This window comes from Notamacropus eugenii, chromosome 3, assembly GCF_028372415.1.
Source record: "Notamacropus eugenii isolate mMacEug1 chromosome 3, mMacEug1.pri_v2, whole genome shotgun sequence".
Classification (NCBI taxonomy): domain Eukaryota; kingdom Metazoa; phylum Chordata; class Mammalia; order Diprotodontia; family Macropodidae; genus Notamacropus; species Notamacropus eugenii.
In genome coordinates this window covers 222,884,780-222,902,766 of record NC_092874.1, presented here as the reverse complement: position 1 = coordinate 222,902,766, position 17,987 = coordinate 222,884,780, and the positions used below count along the sequence as shown (strand labels likewise).

The window sequence follows — 17,987 nt, the reverse complement described above, 5'->3', positions numbered from 1 at the left end:
TGATATGTATTACTGAAGGAGTTTTCAAATGGGAAGTTCCTCGCACAGATGAAATCACTGGTCTGGACGCCCAAAATGCATAATTATATATCAGTCAGGATTTTAGGGCCTAAATTACTGAAAATTAGAAGCTGTTAAGATATTTAGTCTACACTTACACCAGTAAGGACATTCAACCAATAATCTTGTTCATTCTTTACCTGATCGATATCTCTCATCTCTAGCTCCCCCAGATCGACCTCGGTGGTACTTAGAAGGGGTTGAGGTTGGTGCTGCAGATGGAGTTGTCTGGTTTTTGTGTTCCTTTTGAACTGTGGAATCAATCCCTGGGGGAAAAAAGTATGGAAGACTTTTCATATTTAAATAAAAACAAACCAAAGTAATAATGGTCGAACGATGTCACCTTACAGGAAAAAGCAGGGGGGAGGGGGACACACAATAAAAATAAACAAAAGGAAAATCTTCTGGTCAGCTGTGATATCCAAAGGATATGATTTTTAGTATTAAAACATGAAATAAAGAACATTTTCTACTTCTGCCACAACTCGCTCCTTTGCTCATATTGGTCTAAGGTTTTAAGCCTCCCTTAAATATACATAGAAAATAAGAGCAAAAATGCTATTACTGATGAAGATTAAGAGCTCCTAAGTCACTACCTATATGAAAATGCAAATTATCCCATTTCTGCTTGCTTCTAGAATAGGGCAACTTTTTCTTCATTCAACAACTCCATTCAAACATATAAAAAATATTGACTGTCCTTCTGCAAAAACTCACTGGGGAACCACGGCTTTGCCAGTTCAGATAGCTTGCCATCATTTGTGCAAACCCTCCTCATCCCACTCCTCATCTCCTTAACCATCCTTCCACATCCTGCTCTGGGAACATAATTAAATCATTGCTATTGGCAAGGCTGTGACAATCTGTCATATTACTGTTCTAATCACAATTCTTGTTACTCCTCACACCAAAACTTGACTCCCGCTCTTGAATACGTGTTTTATCACCCTATTAGGATGTAAACTTCAGGACAAGTACTGTTTCTATATTTCTATCCCCAGCATCCAGCACAATGCCTGGTACATAGTGGGTGCTTAACAAATTTATGTTCATTCACTCATGAAAGGCACTGGAAATAGAAACATATAACACAAATCCTGCTCTCAAAGAATTTACTACCTAATGGGGTAAATTAAGCGTATACAAATAACTGATACAAAGGAAAGCTTGACATGTACAAAGGAGAGAACCATACGGTATGAGAAGTTTAAGGAGGGACAGATCATTTTTACCTCTGGAGGGAAAGGCTGAGGAGAGGTGGAACCTGAACTGGTCCTGAGGAAAGGAAGGGATCAAATTGAAATAGAGGTGAGAAGAAGTTCAGTTCAAGCATGGAAGGCAGTGTGGAAAAAAGTACAGAGAAAGGAGAGGGTAGGATAAGAATATGGGCTGAAGAGTAGTCAAACTAAACCATTCAACATTCCCAAAGTGGGTATTAGAAGCAGAGAAGCATGAGGGTGGAAAAGAAAGTATAGCAGGCCTTAAATATCAGGATCAGGACTTTATATTTATTTGGCAGGTAGTGAAAATCCTGAAAATTTTATAAGAGAGAAGTAACATCTGGGAAGCAGAGAGATGAAAGTGGCCCTCTGAGTTAAAGTACAGTAGCCTGAACTATGGTCACTGCATAGAAATGGAAAGGCTAGAGAAATATCCAAGGTAGAATCAACATGTCTTGGCAAATAGTTTTACGTGGGTAATGAGAAGGAAGAGTAAAAGAGAACTCTGATGTTATCTCAGTGGGAATATGTTGGGAGGATGGTGGCACTATTAATAGGCAAAGGGAAATCAGGTGAAGAATTAGGATATTTTGTGGGGAAGATCTGGACAGCCTGAATTTGATGTGTTGTTTGGCATTGATTTGGAGGTATACAACAGGAAGTAAACATATAGGACAGGAGAACTCTGAGGAAATATTTGGAAGGAGAACAGAGATTTAGGAGTTATCCCCAAAGAGGTAACAAAGTGAAATTGGAGAAGTGAATGAGATCCCTGAGAGATATGGTAGAGGGGGAGAAAGAGAGGACCAATGCCAGAATCTTTGGGAACACCAACTTTTTATAGGACAAAAAAAGGATGAAAAGTCAAAAAGAGAAACATGAAGATAGGTCACAAAAACTAAAGAAGAAGGTAGTATCAAGGAGGTGGCCAGTGTCAAATATTACAGAAGTAAATAAAGAATGAGGCCAGAAAAAAGGCCACTGAATTTAGTCATAAGAGGATTACTACTGAGACTGGAGAGCTATTTTAGTAAAATAGTGAGTGAGTACATCTGAAAATCATTAGGAACTTAGATTAAACTGAAAAAAAAAGTTTAAACTACTTTGGTTCATTAAAAAGAAACAAAAGAATGATGGAAGTTTATGTACTTCTTTGGGTTTATTCACATTCTTCAAAATACTACTTAAATTTTTTCTTCTATGAAACCTACCTTGACCACTTCAGTTGGAATTGATGTCTTTCCTTCTCTAAGTTCCTACAGAATTTAACTATACCTCTCATTTTTGCAATATTTACCATCTTGTATTGGTTTCTTTTCATGTGTTTATGTCTCATTCATCTAACCAGATTATGAACAATGGGGATAGGAACTGTATTTTATATACAATGTCTAGCATATCTAAATAAGAATTTCTAGAAGACAGTCATGAATCAGGAAGTAAATATGCCCACCAGGGTCTCAGAAATACCAAATAAAAGTGACAAAGTTCATGTACTTGTTCAAGCATTTTAGTGACAAAAGAGCACCTCAGGCCTTTATTCAAGAGTAAATCCCGCCCCCTCTTTCCATTTTTTAAGTTTCTAAGACCACAAAGGCAGCAAATCTTAAGATTTACAAAGCACTTTCTTCACAATCCCATAATTAGTGTGAATATCATTATCCCTATCTTACAAATAAAGAAAATGAATCTCAGAAAAATTATGCAACATCATATAATTTAATAAATAGCAGCGCCAGGGTTTGGAACTCAGGTCAAGTAACAATAAGACAATTCCACCATTCTCTCTCACCTTACACTGACTCTTATTTATTGCCCAAAGATCACAAAAACACATAGCCACACTCTTAAAAAGAAGAAACCAACTAGGTGTTCTAAATTTGCACTGGTGATATACAGTATTTTCAAAGAAATGCTGAGTTCTGCAAAAGACCTCTATTAGATAGGGCATGTAAGGCTTCAACCGTTTACTGAAGAAATAACTACTTAAAAAACATATTCTGAGTGATTTAAAAATAGAGAACAAAAACAAGAAAGGAGCTATTTTTACAATCACATTTTGCATTCAGGAAGGAAATTAAGAGTTACACACACAAACAGCTTTTCTTATATAGACGCAAAGAAGGAAAAGGTGCTTGGCTTATACTCAACTCATTCAGACATTCAATGAAATTTGGAAGTTCATTGCTATTTATGACTTCAACATGAACTTTCCACCACAGCATGTTAATGAATATGTCTACATAATTATCTAGCACTGATTCTTTTACTAATTAGCAGTTTCTACGATACCAAAAGAAGACTCTAATTACGTTCAGTAGTCACAGCCTTGAGACGGAGCATAGCAAAGCAGAGTGGCTAGCCTCTCGGTCAAGGAGGCCTGGACTCGAGTCCCACCTGTGAAGCTCTGTGACCCTCACAACTACCATAGGCAACTCTGAGCCTTGGACAAGATCCCGCTCTGCAATGATAAAGGAAGTTCCTCACTGCTAGCTTCCTTTAACAAAATTACAGACCTGGTTCGGAAACACACAACAAAACAGTTTTAGCATTAGGGGTTAATGATGAATACACTAAGACAGATCAAAAACCACTCTGCTTGGTGGGATTTTTTTAAAAAATGAGAATGTTAAGGTATTAGGAAATTTTCATTTCAACTACTCATTTATGTTTTTCACTTTGGCTTTTAAAAATTGAACTACTTAGAATGGATGTGGAAAGATAACAACTGCACAGGAAAGAGTAACAAGATTGGTGAGGAGGGGATAAATGAAAAGGAAACAAAGATGGGGTCCAATACAGTGATGGATCAGTATGTGGGGATATGAGAACTGAGAGATGGCATGTGGTAGTAACAGAGAAGGACAACAACTGAAAATATGTATTGAAGACTTTATAAGATTATCAAAAATAAAACTATACAGCCAACTGATGGGAAAAGTGATTCACATGACATAAGTCAAGAGTTCTTCAACTTATTTACTAAGCATTCAATTCCATACAGTAGTTCCTATGTGTCAGGTGCTACACAAGAGTGGAAATACAAAGAAAAAAATACACCATCCCTACTGGGGGAAGAAAATAGTATGTAGACAGAAAATTTAAGCAAAAATATATGCACAGAAATTTCTGGGCAGAGTGCCTGTGAGGGGAAGTGTTCAGGAGAAGAATGTCAGAGGAGGTGGCACTGAGGAAAGAGTATATTTTAGGCAAAGAAAGGGGAGAAAGTCATGCAAAGGCAAAGAGTTGGGAGATGGAATAATACAGCCAGATAACAGTAAAGAGGTCAGTCTGGCTGGACTGCAGAGCTATGAAAGAGAGTAATAAGATATATAAACTAGTATAAACTACAGAGAAGTAGAGTAGAAGTGAAGGGTTTTAAAGACAAATTGAGGAGTTTGTATTTTATTATAGAGGAGAGAGGGAGCCAATGGAGCATTACTGAACAAGGGAATGCCATGGTTAGCCTTGTGATTAGAAGCTATGTGGAAAATGACTGGGGAGAGGAGAGAGTAGAGATAAGGAGATCACTTAAGAGGTTATGATAGACAACACCCTTTCTTCTTGGTTATCTGACATATATTAGCTATAGCAATAAGGCAAGAGAAAGAAATTAAAGGCATAAACACAGGCAAAGACAAGACAAAACTATTCCTGTTTGCTATGACATGAAGGATTATTTACACTATCCTAGAGAAATAGCAAAGAAAGAGAGACAATAACTTCAGTATAGCAACAGAATACAAAATACATCAGCATTCCTAAAAACCAAGGATTCTTATTAACCTGGAGTCTGTGAATTTGTGATTTTATGAAAATATTGAGATACTTTTTAATATATTTGGTTTTTAATATAATTAGTTTCCTTTGTAATCCTATGTATTTTATTTTAATAATATGTTTTTTCCAATTACATGTAAAGATAGTTTTCAACATTCGTTTTTTGCAATCTGATATAGGTTATACATGTGCAATCATGTTAAACATATTTCCACATTAGTCGCGTTCTGAAAGAAGGAGAACAAAAGTGGAAAAAATGGTGGGGAAAGAAATAAAAATAGCATGCTTTGATCTTCATTCAGACTTCATCGTTTTTTCTTTCTCTGGGTGTGGAGAGCATTTTCCATCATGAGTCTTTTGGAATTGTCTTGTATCACTGCACTGCTGAGATGAGCTAAGTCTGTCACAGCTGATAATCGCACAATGCTGCTATTACTGTGTATATGCATTTTATTTTAAGTATTTCAAAACAATATTTTGAGAAGGGTCCATGGGTTTCATGAGAACTGTCAAAGGGAACCAGGACACAAAAAGGAGTTAAGAATTTTTCCTCTGGTAACATGAGTTGTACTATCCCCTTCTCCTCCAGCTGTGAACAAAAGTTTCTACTTTTAGAAATATCCAAACTCATTTGAGAACTGTCATCTCGTCAAGTAGATCTTAAACTACACTGGGGGAGTGGAAGGGGGAGTCATGTGTGTATGTGTATGTGTATGCATGTGTGGGAAATTAGCCTCTCTTACTAGATTTTTTTCCTTCTTGTCCTCTGGCTAATAACCCTGTGCCTTCCCGCCTTTTATTTCTCCTGTGTACCAATGATGAACTTTAGAGGTACATCTGATGACCTGGTATGACAAGAATTCATTACATTTTGAGTCCATTCAAACAGAGCCACTGAGGAAAATTAGAGTCTTAGTTCTTTGTAGAGAATGATTTCTATCTGTCCCATGAATTTTGCCTACCCAAGAAAACCCCTTCTACTGATAAAACTGATAATTCTATTTTACCTAAAGCCAAATGAGTATTTTTAGAGATTAATGTTATAAGATTAGATCTGGTGGTCTGGAGACCACCATGATAGTCTCCCCTTACTATAGTACTGCAGGTACTTAACATGTATAATATCTATGCATGAAAACCACTGTTATAAGATAATGGTCTTGAGGCCATCTTGACAGTCTCCTCTTAAGGGAGGATGTAAGAAAACAGAATATACTCATCTTTCAAAGGTTAGTACAATTGTGAGTCCCAAACAACATTTTGTCTACTATCAGGTTGTTTTTCTCTCTGATACACAAACCCCCCAAATAATATTTTGTCTACCACCAGCTTGTTTTTTTCCCTGATAATAATTTCCCCTCCCCCAAATATTTTGCCCTGATGTGCAATTTGGCCAGCTAAAATGAGGCCATCCAGTAGCACAGAGTAAGAGCCCAACTTTCAGAAGGGCACTTTGGAGCACCCTCTTCTCTCCAGCAAGACCATACCTTCTTGTGGAACAATGCTCCCCTCCATCCTGCTTAATGGACCTGTGTCTCTGTGCTCCCCAATACGGCACTGCTCTTACGTGAGTTATACTATAGGTTAGTTAGGGCATATGCCTGAGTTGCTTATCAGGTCCCCTTGTCCTCTCTCTTTCCTTTCTTCCCCACTGCTTGCAATAAAGCTTGCGCTGAACTGATTTCCACTGTTTTACATGTTCTTCTCAGCACCTAAACTCATTAAGGAATTGTTCTACCCCCTCCCCCTAAATTTCTGGTGGTCTACTGGCCTTTCCTTTGACATAAACTGAGTACCTGGACAAGGTCTTAACCTACTTACACCTACACTGAGGGGGCTACAACTGTGAGCCCAGATGAAGAAAGTAAGGGTCAACAGAGTAACCCAACCAGGAAGGAATCCTAGAAGTCCTAGGAAAGGACTCCCTTATGCCTGAGGACTATCACAAAAGCCTATTTACTGCACCAACTGTTTTGAAAATATCTTTTATATATAATACTGCTAATTCTACTTCACTTAACCTTGTATTTTCACTGAACTAAATATTTTTAGGGATAGGGAACACAGAGGAAGAGCTAGTATGGGAGTGTCTAAGTAGATCAAAAGACATGTACAAAAACACAAAGACAGGCTCACAAGCTTACATGGATTAGACTGACAAAGGAAAGGATTTTGGGGGACTAGGTCTATGATTTCACCGGTATGTGCAATTTCCCTAAGAGGAAACTCCCTTTATCAAATCCGTACCCATTCTGTATCTCCTGCGTCTGGGACCCTGACAGTGAGTTGACTTGCGCTGGGTCACAGGGCCAGTACTTGAGCCTAGGTCATCTTGACTCATGACTGTTCTTTTTATTCACTTGCTTCTTCAAGGAAGGTTATTAAATAAATAATTAGAAAAAAAGATAAAAAGATTCTGCAATAAAAGTTTAGATACTGAGGGGAAGATCAGAATGTTAGGATAAAGAGTTTAGATTTCATTATAATAAGATATTGCTGGTTTTTAAATAAGGATATGAAAAAAGTTATTGAGTTTTAGGGCTGGAAGAGACCTCAGATGTCATGACTAAAGTAGAATATAAAGAATATTTTAGCTGTTATATGCAACATGAATTAGAATAAGGGGGGAAAAGGGGGCTAGAAACAGAAGGGCTAAGCATGACCTTATGAAAGTAGTTCAGATATGAAGTGATGAGGGCCCTTTCTCCTGTGGAACTGAAAAGATAGAGCAGAATATAAAGATACTATGAGGAATGAGAATTCTTGCTGAACTGGATTGGAGGGACAAGTGAAGGGAAAATAAAGGTGGTAAGTATAAAAATTACTCTAAAATTTTGAATCTGGGGATTCTAGAGATAACAGTGCCATTGATGCTACAAGACACTGGTATGGTGTGCCTATTCAAGGCAGGAAAAGAGCTCATTGTTCAACCTGCTAAATTTCAGGTAACAAAGTGACTTGAAGATGTCCTAGAAAAATGGTCTAGAAGAAAGGTTAGATACCTTGATGCATAATAAAACATAATTTTGAACACAGTCAATGTAGAAATTGTTCTGCTTAACTATGCATATTTGTTATAAGTTTTGTTTTTCTTCTTTTTCAAATATATTTTAAGATATAGAATTGAAAGATGATAGATGAATATCAGAGTTAATAAGGCCCATAAAGGAACAAAGATTACAATTACTTTAGAAATGCAGCAAAGAAAAAAGAACCACTGAATTGCAATCTAGTACAGTCCAATGGAATGAATACTATGTTTAGAGCCAGACCAGAATTCAAATTCCAGCTCTGCCATTTACTTGGCTATGTGACCAAACCTTAGGCAATCATTTCACCTCTGAACTTCAATTTTCTTATTGTAAAATGATGAGGTTGTGCCAGTTAATCTCTAAGGTTCCTTCTACTTCTATATTCTAGTCAATGTTCCAGTGGAATATCAATTAATAAAAGTTAAAAATATGCAATGGGAGGTCATGACATGAATCTAACACCAAACTTAAGAAAAAACTGCGTGTACAAAGCAGTAGTTAAAATTCCCAAACCTCCTATGGCATCACAATAGTAATTTTCTTAGCTTTAGCTACTAAAGCCGGAAATAAGCATGGTTGAAGCACTTACTATATGAGGAACTGTGCAACATACTCTATAAATATTAACTCATTTGAACCTCACAACAACCCTCTTAGGCAAATGTCATCATCACCCCTATTTTTACAGTTGAGGAAACTAAGACAGACAACTGAAGTTACTTACCCAGGGCCACACTGTTAGTATCTGAGGCCAAATTTGAACAAGGGTCTTCCTGACTTAGGCCCACTGTTTTCATTAAGAATGCAACTAAACATCGAGTAGCAGGACAAGATCATCTATGCAGTCTTGGGATCAATCAATCCATCAACATTTATTAAGTGTCTACTATGTGTCATGCACAGTACTAAGTGCTGGGGTATAAAAACAGGCAAAAAAGACTAGCCTGAAGTGATGCTCATAAATAACATGAACATTTAGGCTAGTTATAAGTAAAGAATGGACAACAAGTAGGATACCAAATAGTTATAGTTGACTGAGTCAAAGCAGGATAATTACAATTAAGGAACAAAATAAAATACTTTAAGAATTCACTAATACAAAGCAAGAAGTTCCTCACTGCTAGCTTCCTTTAACAAAATTACAGACCTGGTTCGGAAACAACAAGCCAGGTGATATGACTACAAATGGCAAGTGATGCTTTGGCCATTGGTAGCAACGGGAGACCAATTGGAGAATACCATGAAGCTGTTGTAGGCTGCTTGGCAACCCCTGTTGTCCCCAACTCTGGCAACTATCTCTCCCACTCTGTTCCTGGTCTTTCCCAGAACCTTGGTGAGGCAGCGAGGCAGCACAATGGATAGAGGACTGGGCTTGGAGTCAGGAAGACCTGAGTTCAAATTTGACCTCAGACACACACTAAGCTGTGACTCCAGGCAAGTCATTTAATCTTGTTTGCTTCAGTTTCCTCATCTGTAAAATAGCTGGAAAAGGAAATGGCAAGTCACTCCAGTACCTTTACCAAGAAAACCCTAAATGGGGTCCTGAAGAATCAGACAGAACTGAAACAATAAAAAAGAAGAAGATAAAGGCTAAGAATCAACCACGTTGCATCCTACAGACCTGCATGGCATGGAGTCTATCATGAAGAGAACTGCTCTTTTCGAGCAAAGATTTCAGTCTAAGTGTTGAACTAACTGGCATTGTTAAATGTGGGAAAGCCAGGATAGAATGGTAGAAAGAAAGTCGTGCTTGGAATAAGAAGGTGTGGGTTTGACTCCCAGTTTAGACTGCAGTTAACATGACGTGAACCTAATTGTTTTCTTGTATAAAATGAGGACAATATTACTTAGACTACCTAATTCACAGTATTATTGTGAGGAAAAGAGCTTTATAAGTCTTAAAATGCAAAATAAACATGTAAGCTACTATCATTACCATTGTTACTTAGAGGGATTTGTAATCTTATTAGCCAGGATAATCCTCCAACTCAACCATATCAAACCTACTCCATGTCTTTTCATACTGAGAGATTTTCATCAGTCTTTAATAAATTCTCTAGAAAGGATTCACACAATACAACAAAGGTCTTTGTCTAGTTCTTTAAATATCTCAAAACAATGCAGTCTTTTGACTGTCCTACTTTCATTTGTGACATATGACTAGACCACTTCCTTTTAAGGAATTTCTGACGTTGATGTCATTTGTCATATTAGAATAACCATGTGTCTTTCAATTGCCCTGAATCTCACCTACATTTTCTGAAAAGCTCTGTGATTTACAACTGTATAGTATCACCAAGGGAATTACTATGATTAAAATTCAATAACAAACACTGTCCATATCCATAACAAACCTACTATGGGCAAGGCCCTGAACTAAGTGCTAAGATAGAATGATAGGATAGTCCTTATGTTATAAGGAACTCCTATTATTTATAGCAAAAATAATAACTGAATCATCTTGGAAAATGAAGCACAATACATAAAGAGAGAAGAGCAAAATGCTGAATTGAATTTTGCTGTTTTCAAACATGAAAATAGAGACTTGTAGGTGATGGCAAGATCAAGGGTATGATGATCACTGCATGTAGCAGAGGTAGAGGGGAGGAAATGAATACACTAAGGAACTCGGAAATTAGAGTATTTAGAGTATTTGAAGGAGCATCATTATAGATGTTGAAGTCACCTAATATGAGGGAAAGTACTGAAGAGCAAAAAATAACTGTGTGACCAGAACTGAACTCAGAAAGTAAGAATGTTTCAGAGGTGTTCAGGGAAGGGAGACTGTACAGAAAGAACAGCTATGAGGATCCAGTTCATTTTATACATTTGGATAGTGAAAACCTCAAAGGAGGAGAAGTTTGCTGAAAGACAACAGCAGAGTTACAAAACAGCAATGGGGAGCTATAATCAGTGGATAGGTCTGAGGGAGTGGGGGTGAGATGAGAGAGAAAAAGGAGAAAATATAGCTTGTACTACAAAAAATGGGAAAGGAAGTTGTGTCACCAATAGAGAGCCAGATCTCAGTGAACAGAATGTGGTAAGAGTGAAAAAACAAAAGCTTATGATGAAAGGAAATTTATTAATTATAGAACAGGAATATAATAAGGAACACAGCAAAAGATGGAAAGGTCTAGAGTGGGACATATAGCTTATTAAAGGGATGGGAAAGAAACTGGCCACTGAGAATGAGGAAAATATAACAGGCTGTGGGTAAGATGCCCATTAAGGAGTAAGTTTAGAAAAAGTATCTGGCTGGAAAGTGGTCCAGTGAGGGAGGTATATGATTAGACCATTCTAGGCCCTCCCTTGAGGCCTAATCTAATAGCAGATGGTAACACTGTGCCCTGTGATGCCCCAAGGAGGGTTAGGAACAGATGGAGGTAAAGCAATCTGAAGGTACCTTGCCTGCAGCAGAAAAGATTACTGTAGGGTAAGAGGTAGAGAAGATCTTGTCTTGGAGATGAAGATGGGGTAGTTCAGGAATGAATGGTAGCACAGAAACAGGACAGTAGTTCAAAAAAGTAGCTAGTAAGTGGAGAAATTTTTAAAAAAAATTTTTGAAACTTAAATTTTTTAAAGTATCTTTTGTTTTTACATTATCTTAAGTTCTTAAATTATTTGGCTTTCCCTCCATGTCCCCAGACACACTCTTAATAATAAAGAAAAAAGAGAGAAGAAAAAGTTCAATTCATCAACCAGGTCTAGCAAATATAGTGGTATACACACACAGTCACACACCTGCGCAAAGAAGAGAGGAGCAAATTCTCACAATTATTCTTTGGTGGAAGACTGGACATTAAAATTTCACAGCATTCAGTTTTTGTTGATGTTATTCTTTCTATTTATACTGTTACTGTTTTCCTGATCCAATTTGCTTCACTTTGAATCAGTTCATACAAATCTTCCCATGATCTTCTGTTTTCTTCACATTCAATGCTTTTTACAATATAATAATACTATTACATTCAAGTAGTACAACTTATTTAGCCATTCCCCAATATATGGTGGTCTAGTTTATTTCCTGATCTTTGCAACCACAAGAAGACATGTAATCAACATTTTCTTATATATAAGACTTTTTTTTGACTAACTTCTTTGAGATATGTGCCTATTAATGGCTTCCTTGGGCTAACGAGTATAAGCATTTTGTTAGCTTTTTCAGCCTAATTCCAAATTGCTTTTCAGAAGGACTGTACCAATTCACACTTCCACCAATGGAACATTAACCATTAATGTTATGGTACATTAGTGTGCCATCATTCCAAAATACTTCCAACACTGACTTCTGTCATCTTTGTGAATTTGCTGGGTACAAAGTAAAAGTTCAAAGATGTTTTTGATTAGCATTTTTCATTATTAAAAATAAAGAGAAATCTTTCATATGGTTAACAGGTCACAATTCTTTTGACAATTGCTTATATCTTTTGGCCACTTAATTTACCATGGAACAGCTTTTACTAAATTTATGTTAGTTCCCTATATCAAGGAGATTCGAAGTAATTTTTTTTTTATCTGAGTACCTGAAAAGAAGCCTTTTCAATATATGAAATAAAAATGACTAAAGGAAGAAGAGAAGGTTTTAATGGCAATGGCTTAAGGTAAACTGAGAAAGGATACTCTGTCAGTTTAACAAAACTACTCCTGCCTATTTATCCCTGAGAGATCACAAACTCTAGTATCGGAAACATTGAAGTGTATGTAAGTAAACATCTTATATATTACAAAAAGCAGAAAAAACAATTCGGGGGTTTCTAATCTTTTAACATTTTCTATTTTCCTATGTATCTACAATATCCACTAGGTGTCACAATTATGCCTAAATGAGAACTGGAAGAAGGATGTAAGCGCTAGATTTAGTCTTTCTCTCTTCCCCAAAAAGAAATGCAGCTATACTATTAAATATTGCTTTCTTTTTCCTATGATTAATATTTTGGAGTTTAATACTAGAGAAATAAAATAATTTTGGAAATCACTACGCCTTCTTCTGACAAGGAGCTGTAAAATGTGCATTTGATAAAAGCTAAAAATTAGTTTTATGTTATGGAAGAATTCAATTAAATCACAGATTAAGAGTTAGGATATCATGCCTTCATTTTATAGAAGAGGAAACTTAAGCCCAGAGAAGTGAAATTATTTGCTCAAAGTTGTACAGCTAATAAGATGAGAGAACAAAATATGGGGGCACTCTGACTCTTTGGGGAGTAATTGGGGAAGACTGAAGGCAAAAGGAAAAGGAGACAGCAGAGGATGAGATGGACAGATAGAGTTATGGAAGCAACAAACATGAGCTTGGACAGACTTTGGGAGATTGTAGAGAATAGAAGGGCCTGGTGTGCTTCAGGACATAGTGCAATGAAGAGTCAGACATGACTGAAAAACCGAACAACTTACTAAATCCAGTATTCTTTGTTTCTTCTCAATCTTTTATGGTATATAAATGTGATGCCATTATTATTATGCTGAACTCAATCAGTGTGATAACCAACCAGGATTCCAGAAGACTAACAATGAAAAATACTATCCACCTCCTGATAGAAAGGTAGAGAACTCAGAAAGCAAAATAAGAAAAAGGTCGGTGTGGACATTTGTTTTGATAAACTCTCAAAAAGAAGGTTCTGAAGACATGCAGACAAACAAAATTGGTGGAGAAAATGATGTTATCTTAAGAGACAGCTATGGATACACAGTTAAAATACTTAACAACTCATAGTTTAAAAAGACATACTGAAGATGGAAGAATGAGCAGATAATAGAGGATGAATACAAAACCACAGTACAGTACCATAATAATAGTGTCAGTAATGTTTAAGTTCAGAAAGAATTGAATTTGAGCAGGAAAAATAAGGACAAGAAAAAGGATTTTTAAAAGTTATACTGGGGAAAGAGAGAACAAACAAAAAGAAAGGATAAGAAGTTTGCTAAGGTTAAATAGCAATGACAGCTAACTATAAAGAAAAAGGCTGAATTTATATGTTGTTTCTATACTCTCTGCCTAGGGCAATGATCTTTGGACTGCAAAGCACAGAATGCATGTGGATTTTAGGGAAGTCAATGCCCAAGATAAGCAAGGAAACAGTAAAAAGGAGCACCAAGTTGTCTTCAATGAGTTTAAATCATCTTGTCCAGATTAGCAGGTGCTAAAAGAACTAGTGAACAGAACTGCTAAGATGCCAAGCTTTCTAGGAAATTTGGTAAAGGATTTCAGAGGCATCACAGAATGTACGGAGGGTAAGTGTCCTAATTTGAAACTCAGTTATTAATTTCCCTTATTATTAGTAACTTGAAGAATTCTTTCATATGGTTGATAATAGTTTGCTTATTACTTTTTAACATTTTTATCAATGACATGGACTTGAATAAAAGCATTAATTGTTTATCAAATTTGCATGTGAGGAAAAGCTGGGAATGATCATCAACACACTGGATTGCAGTCCAAAAGAGATCCTGAAAGGCTAGAATGTTAAGACAAATTAAATAACATTCATATAACAGAATACAAATCATACTTCTATGATCTTGGGAAAGCAAATTCAAGATGATTCAAGACTGCATGGCAACCAAAAAAGTTGATGTTTATTTTAAGGCTCTCCTAAAAGAAGCAGTGTCCTGCCCTGTTCAGACCATATACAGAATACAGTGACAGTCTGGGGGGTCACATTTTAGGAAGGGTATTCGTAAGTGGGAAAGAGTCGAGAAGGGCAACCAGGATGGAAGCGTAAGATCCTATCATACGAGGGGGGTAGAATAGGGTAGTGAGGGTGGTACTCTGGAGAACTTGGCAGGGGATGTGAAATGATTCAAATACCTGAATGACTGTCATGTTTGAAAAAGGATTAGAATTGTCCTTGGCTTCAGAGGGCAGAGCAATAGGAGAAAGTTGTAAGGAGAATTTGGAATGGAAAATATAAAATGGAAGGGAAAATTTCTTAATAATTACAGCTACTCAAAAGCAGCATAATGATACAGCCATAAAACTGTGCATTTGGGGTCAGAAGAACTAAGTTCAAATCCAGACTCTGACATTTAATTATCTATGTGACCTTGGGCAAATCACTTAAAATTTAGGGACTCTAAGCTGGAGATGGTTTAGATGAATTGATGCAAAGTGAAGCAAAACTAGGATAACAATATACCCACTGACCATGACAACATAAAGAGAAACAACAGCAAAAGAACGGAAACTGTATGCTATGGAAAAGTCGTGATCAAGCTTCCTCCCAAAAGAGAGCTATGAAAAGACATCTACCCCTCTTCTGCAGAGCTTAAAGACATAGGTGTGGAAAGTGGCTAGTTCTGCTCAACTGGTTCTTGTTCCCTTTGCTGTAGGAATGGTTCTCTGGGGGGAAGGGATACAAAAGGAAATGCAGATAATGTTAAAAACAAATGATGTTAAAGATTACTTTTTTTAAAGTGGAATGGGATGCCCCAGGAGGAACCTTTGCTAGAGGAAAGTTGAGGCTAGGCAACATTTATTGGTTGTGTTGGAAAGGGAATTCTGATATTCTTATTTAGGTGACTGAATGTGCTCTGGTTAGAGGCCAAATGATTCAAGGCCTCCAGGGTTCTTTCTATTATCACTAGACTAAGACAGCATACAAGTGACTAAGCATATGATGTGGTTCAGTTGTTTCAGTCATGTCTGACTCTTGTGACCCCACCTGCGGTTTTCCTGGCAAAGATACTGTAGTGGTTTGCCATTTTATTTTACCAATGAGGACATAGGCAAATGGGGTTAAGTGACTTGCCCAGGCTCACACAGCTAGAAAGCGTCTGAGGCAAGATTTGAATTCAGGAAGATTAATCTTCCTGACTTCAGGCCCAGTACTCTATCCACTATGGCACCTTAGCTGCCATAAGCACAAGACGGTCAGTACTTAATCATCAAATCATATACCATTTGTCTATATTTTTCTTCAGATGGTTAATGATCTTAAAGGAAACTTTTGATCATGTACGTGTTCTAACCTTACAAAAGAAAGAGCCTCATTGCAAAGGCTAAAAAAATCACACAAATTTGTTTTTACTTCAGTGGATGTTTTGGTTTTAGGTATAAAAAAAAAAAAAGCTGAGGAAAAATCTAAATGTGGAAGAGCACCCTAGAGAAAATGAGCTGACTGTTCTCTTCATGTCTACTGAGGACAGACAATGGTTTTAATTACAAAAATTGTTAGAAGAAAGAAATTCCTTATGGCAAATGTAATTACCACTGAAAAAAGACTTATTAAGGAATAAATCATGGACTATCTCTTGCTGGATAATTTTTAGAATATATTTGAAGTTGATCTCATTTGGAGATAGCAAAGACAGAAGACAAGCTCTCTAAGGGCAGTAAGTCTCTCATCTTACTTGCTATGAGACCCTGGGTAAAGTCACTCAACTGTTTTTGAGCTTCAAGCAACCCTCTTCCATGGTTAAATAACACCTACTGATGAATCCCCAGGGCCCTCCATCCAGTACTTAATTAATATCTAATGAACTGAACTGAATGGTTGAGTCCCTTTTAGAATTCCCTATTAGAAAAATAAATAATAGAAAAAAACCTTTCTGCATTTATGATTTGCCAATCCTGTTTTAGAAAATACAAATCAAGGTAAGCATACAAAATTCTATTTTTTTAAAAATTAGGATCCTTCTTAGATGAAGTGATGCTGAGTGAAAGGAGCAGAACCAGGAGAACTTTGTACACAGCAACAACCACAGTGTGCAAGGAATTTTTCTGATAGACTTAGTCCTTCATAACAATGCAAGGACCTAAAAAATTCCCAGTGGACTCGAGGCAAAATGCCTTCCACATCTAGAGTAAGAACTATGGAAATGGATCGCAGAATGAAGCAGATCATTTTCTCTTGTGTTATGTTTTGTTGTGTTTTGGTTTTTTTCATGGTTTCTCCCATTCATTTAACTCTTCTACACAACATAACTAAGGTGAAAATGTATTTAATAAGAATGTATGTGTAGAACCTATATAAGATTGCACACCGTCTCAGGGAGGGAGGGGGAAAAAAATCTAAGATTTGGAAACTGATTGTAGAAAACTGAAAATAAATAATTTTTAAAAATTAGGATCCTTCTCTACTCAAGCCCTTTTGATGGCTCTGTTCTCTATTACATACACATACATATACATACATACATACACACACGTGTGTGTTTGAGTCTGTGAGTTCCTGCTCAACATCATCAGTGTTGTTCCATAAATGTTTGGTGGGAAGCAAATGAGAGTGAGAACAAATTAAGACAAAGGATTATTCTTATTTTGTATTAAAATAATTACAAAAAAAAAAAATCAAAGCATTTTTCACATTTTTCGCCTACCTTGTATCTGTGGGATATAAGGAGACAGAAGTTTTGACCTTTTCTTCTCATATCCTTTCTGGGTAATATCTCCTAAAATAGCAAGAAAACAGAAATGGTTTGTAGATTATTCTTTTTTTTGCTATTTAAAGAAAAAAATCCGGATTACAGAGCAACTGAGAGTCATTCTGGCATATAAGAGGCTTTAGCATATATAAAGAAGAAGAAATCATGTCGTTCCACCAAGGGATTTTGCTACATATAATTTCCCACAGATTTAGTTCTGCCTTCTGATAAGGAACAGTAGTACTTTTCCTAAAACCAAATTTGGCTTACAAATATGCTACAGATGCTACTACAGATCCCAATGGCCTTCCACGGCCCTAGTTTTTGTGCTGCTTAGGATATCCCCAAACAGAAATAAAAAATTCAAGCTTAATTAAGTGACCACTACCACCTAGTTTGTAAATGTTCTCCCATCATGAAAAACAACTTAACTGAGTTATAATTATAGGTTCTATTTTAGAAAAGCAAAAGATTTACCACAAAAATTAATGCAATTTGCCTATTAATTTAAATGAATAATATAAATGATCAC

The 17,987-nt window shown here is 36.6% G+C and overlaps 1 protein-coding gene across 2 annotated transcripts in view; it reads right to left on the bottom strand.

The window, feature by feature from the left end:
• The window catches only part of DIP2B (disco interacting protein 2 homolog B), a 206,385-nt gene that overhangs the window by 96,808 nt on the left and 91,590 nt on the right, over positions 1-17,987 (bottom strand). For both annotated transcript variants that reach the window (XM_072654674.1, XM_072654673.1), the window contains exons 2-3: positions 17,411-17,482; positions 201-326 (exon numbers count right to left, since the gene is read on the bottom strand). In XM_072654674.1, the coding sequence (XP_072510775.1) occupies positions 201-326; positions 17,411-17,482 (198 nt within the window). The remainder of the gene's footprint in view (positions 1-200; positions 327-17,410; positions 17,483-17,987) is intronic.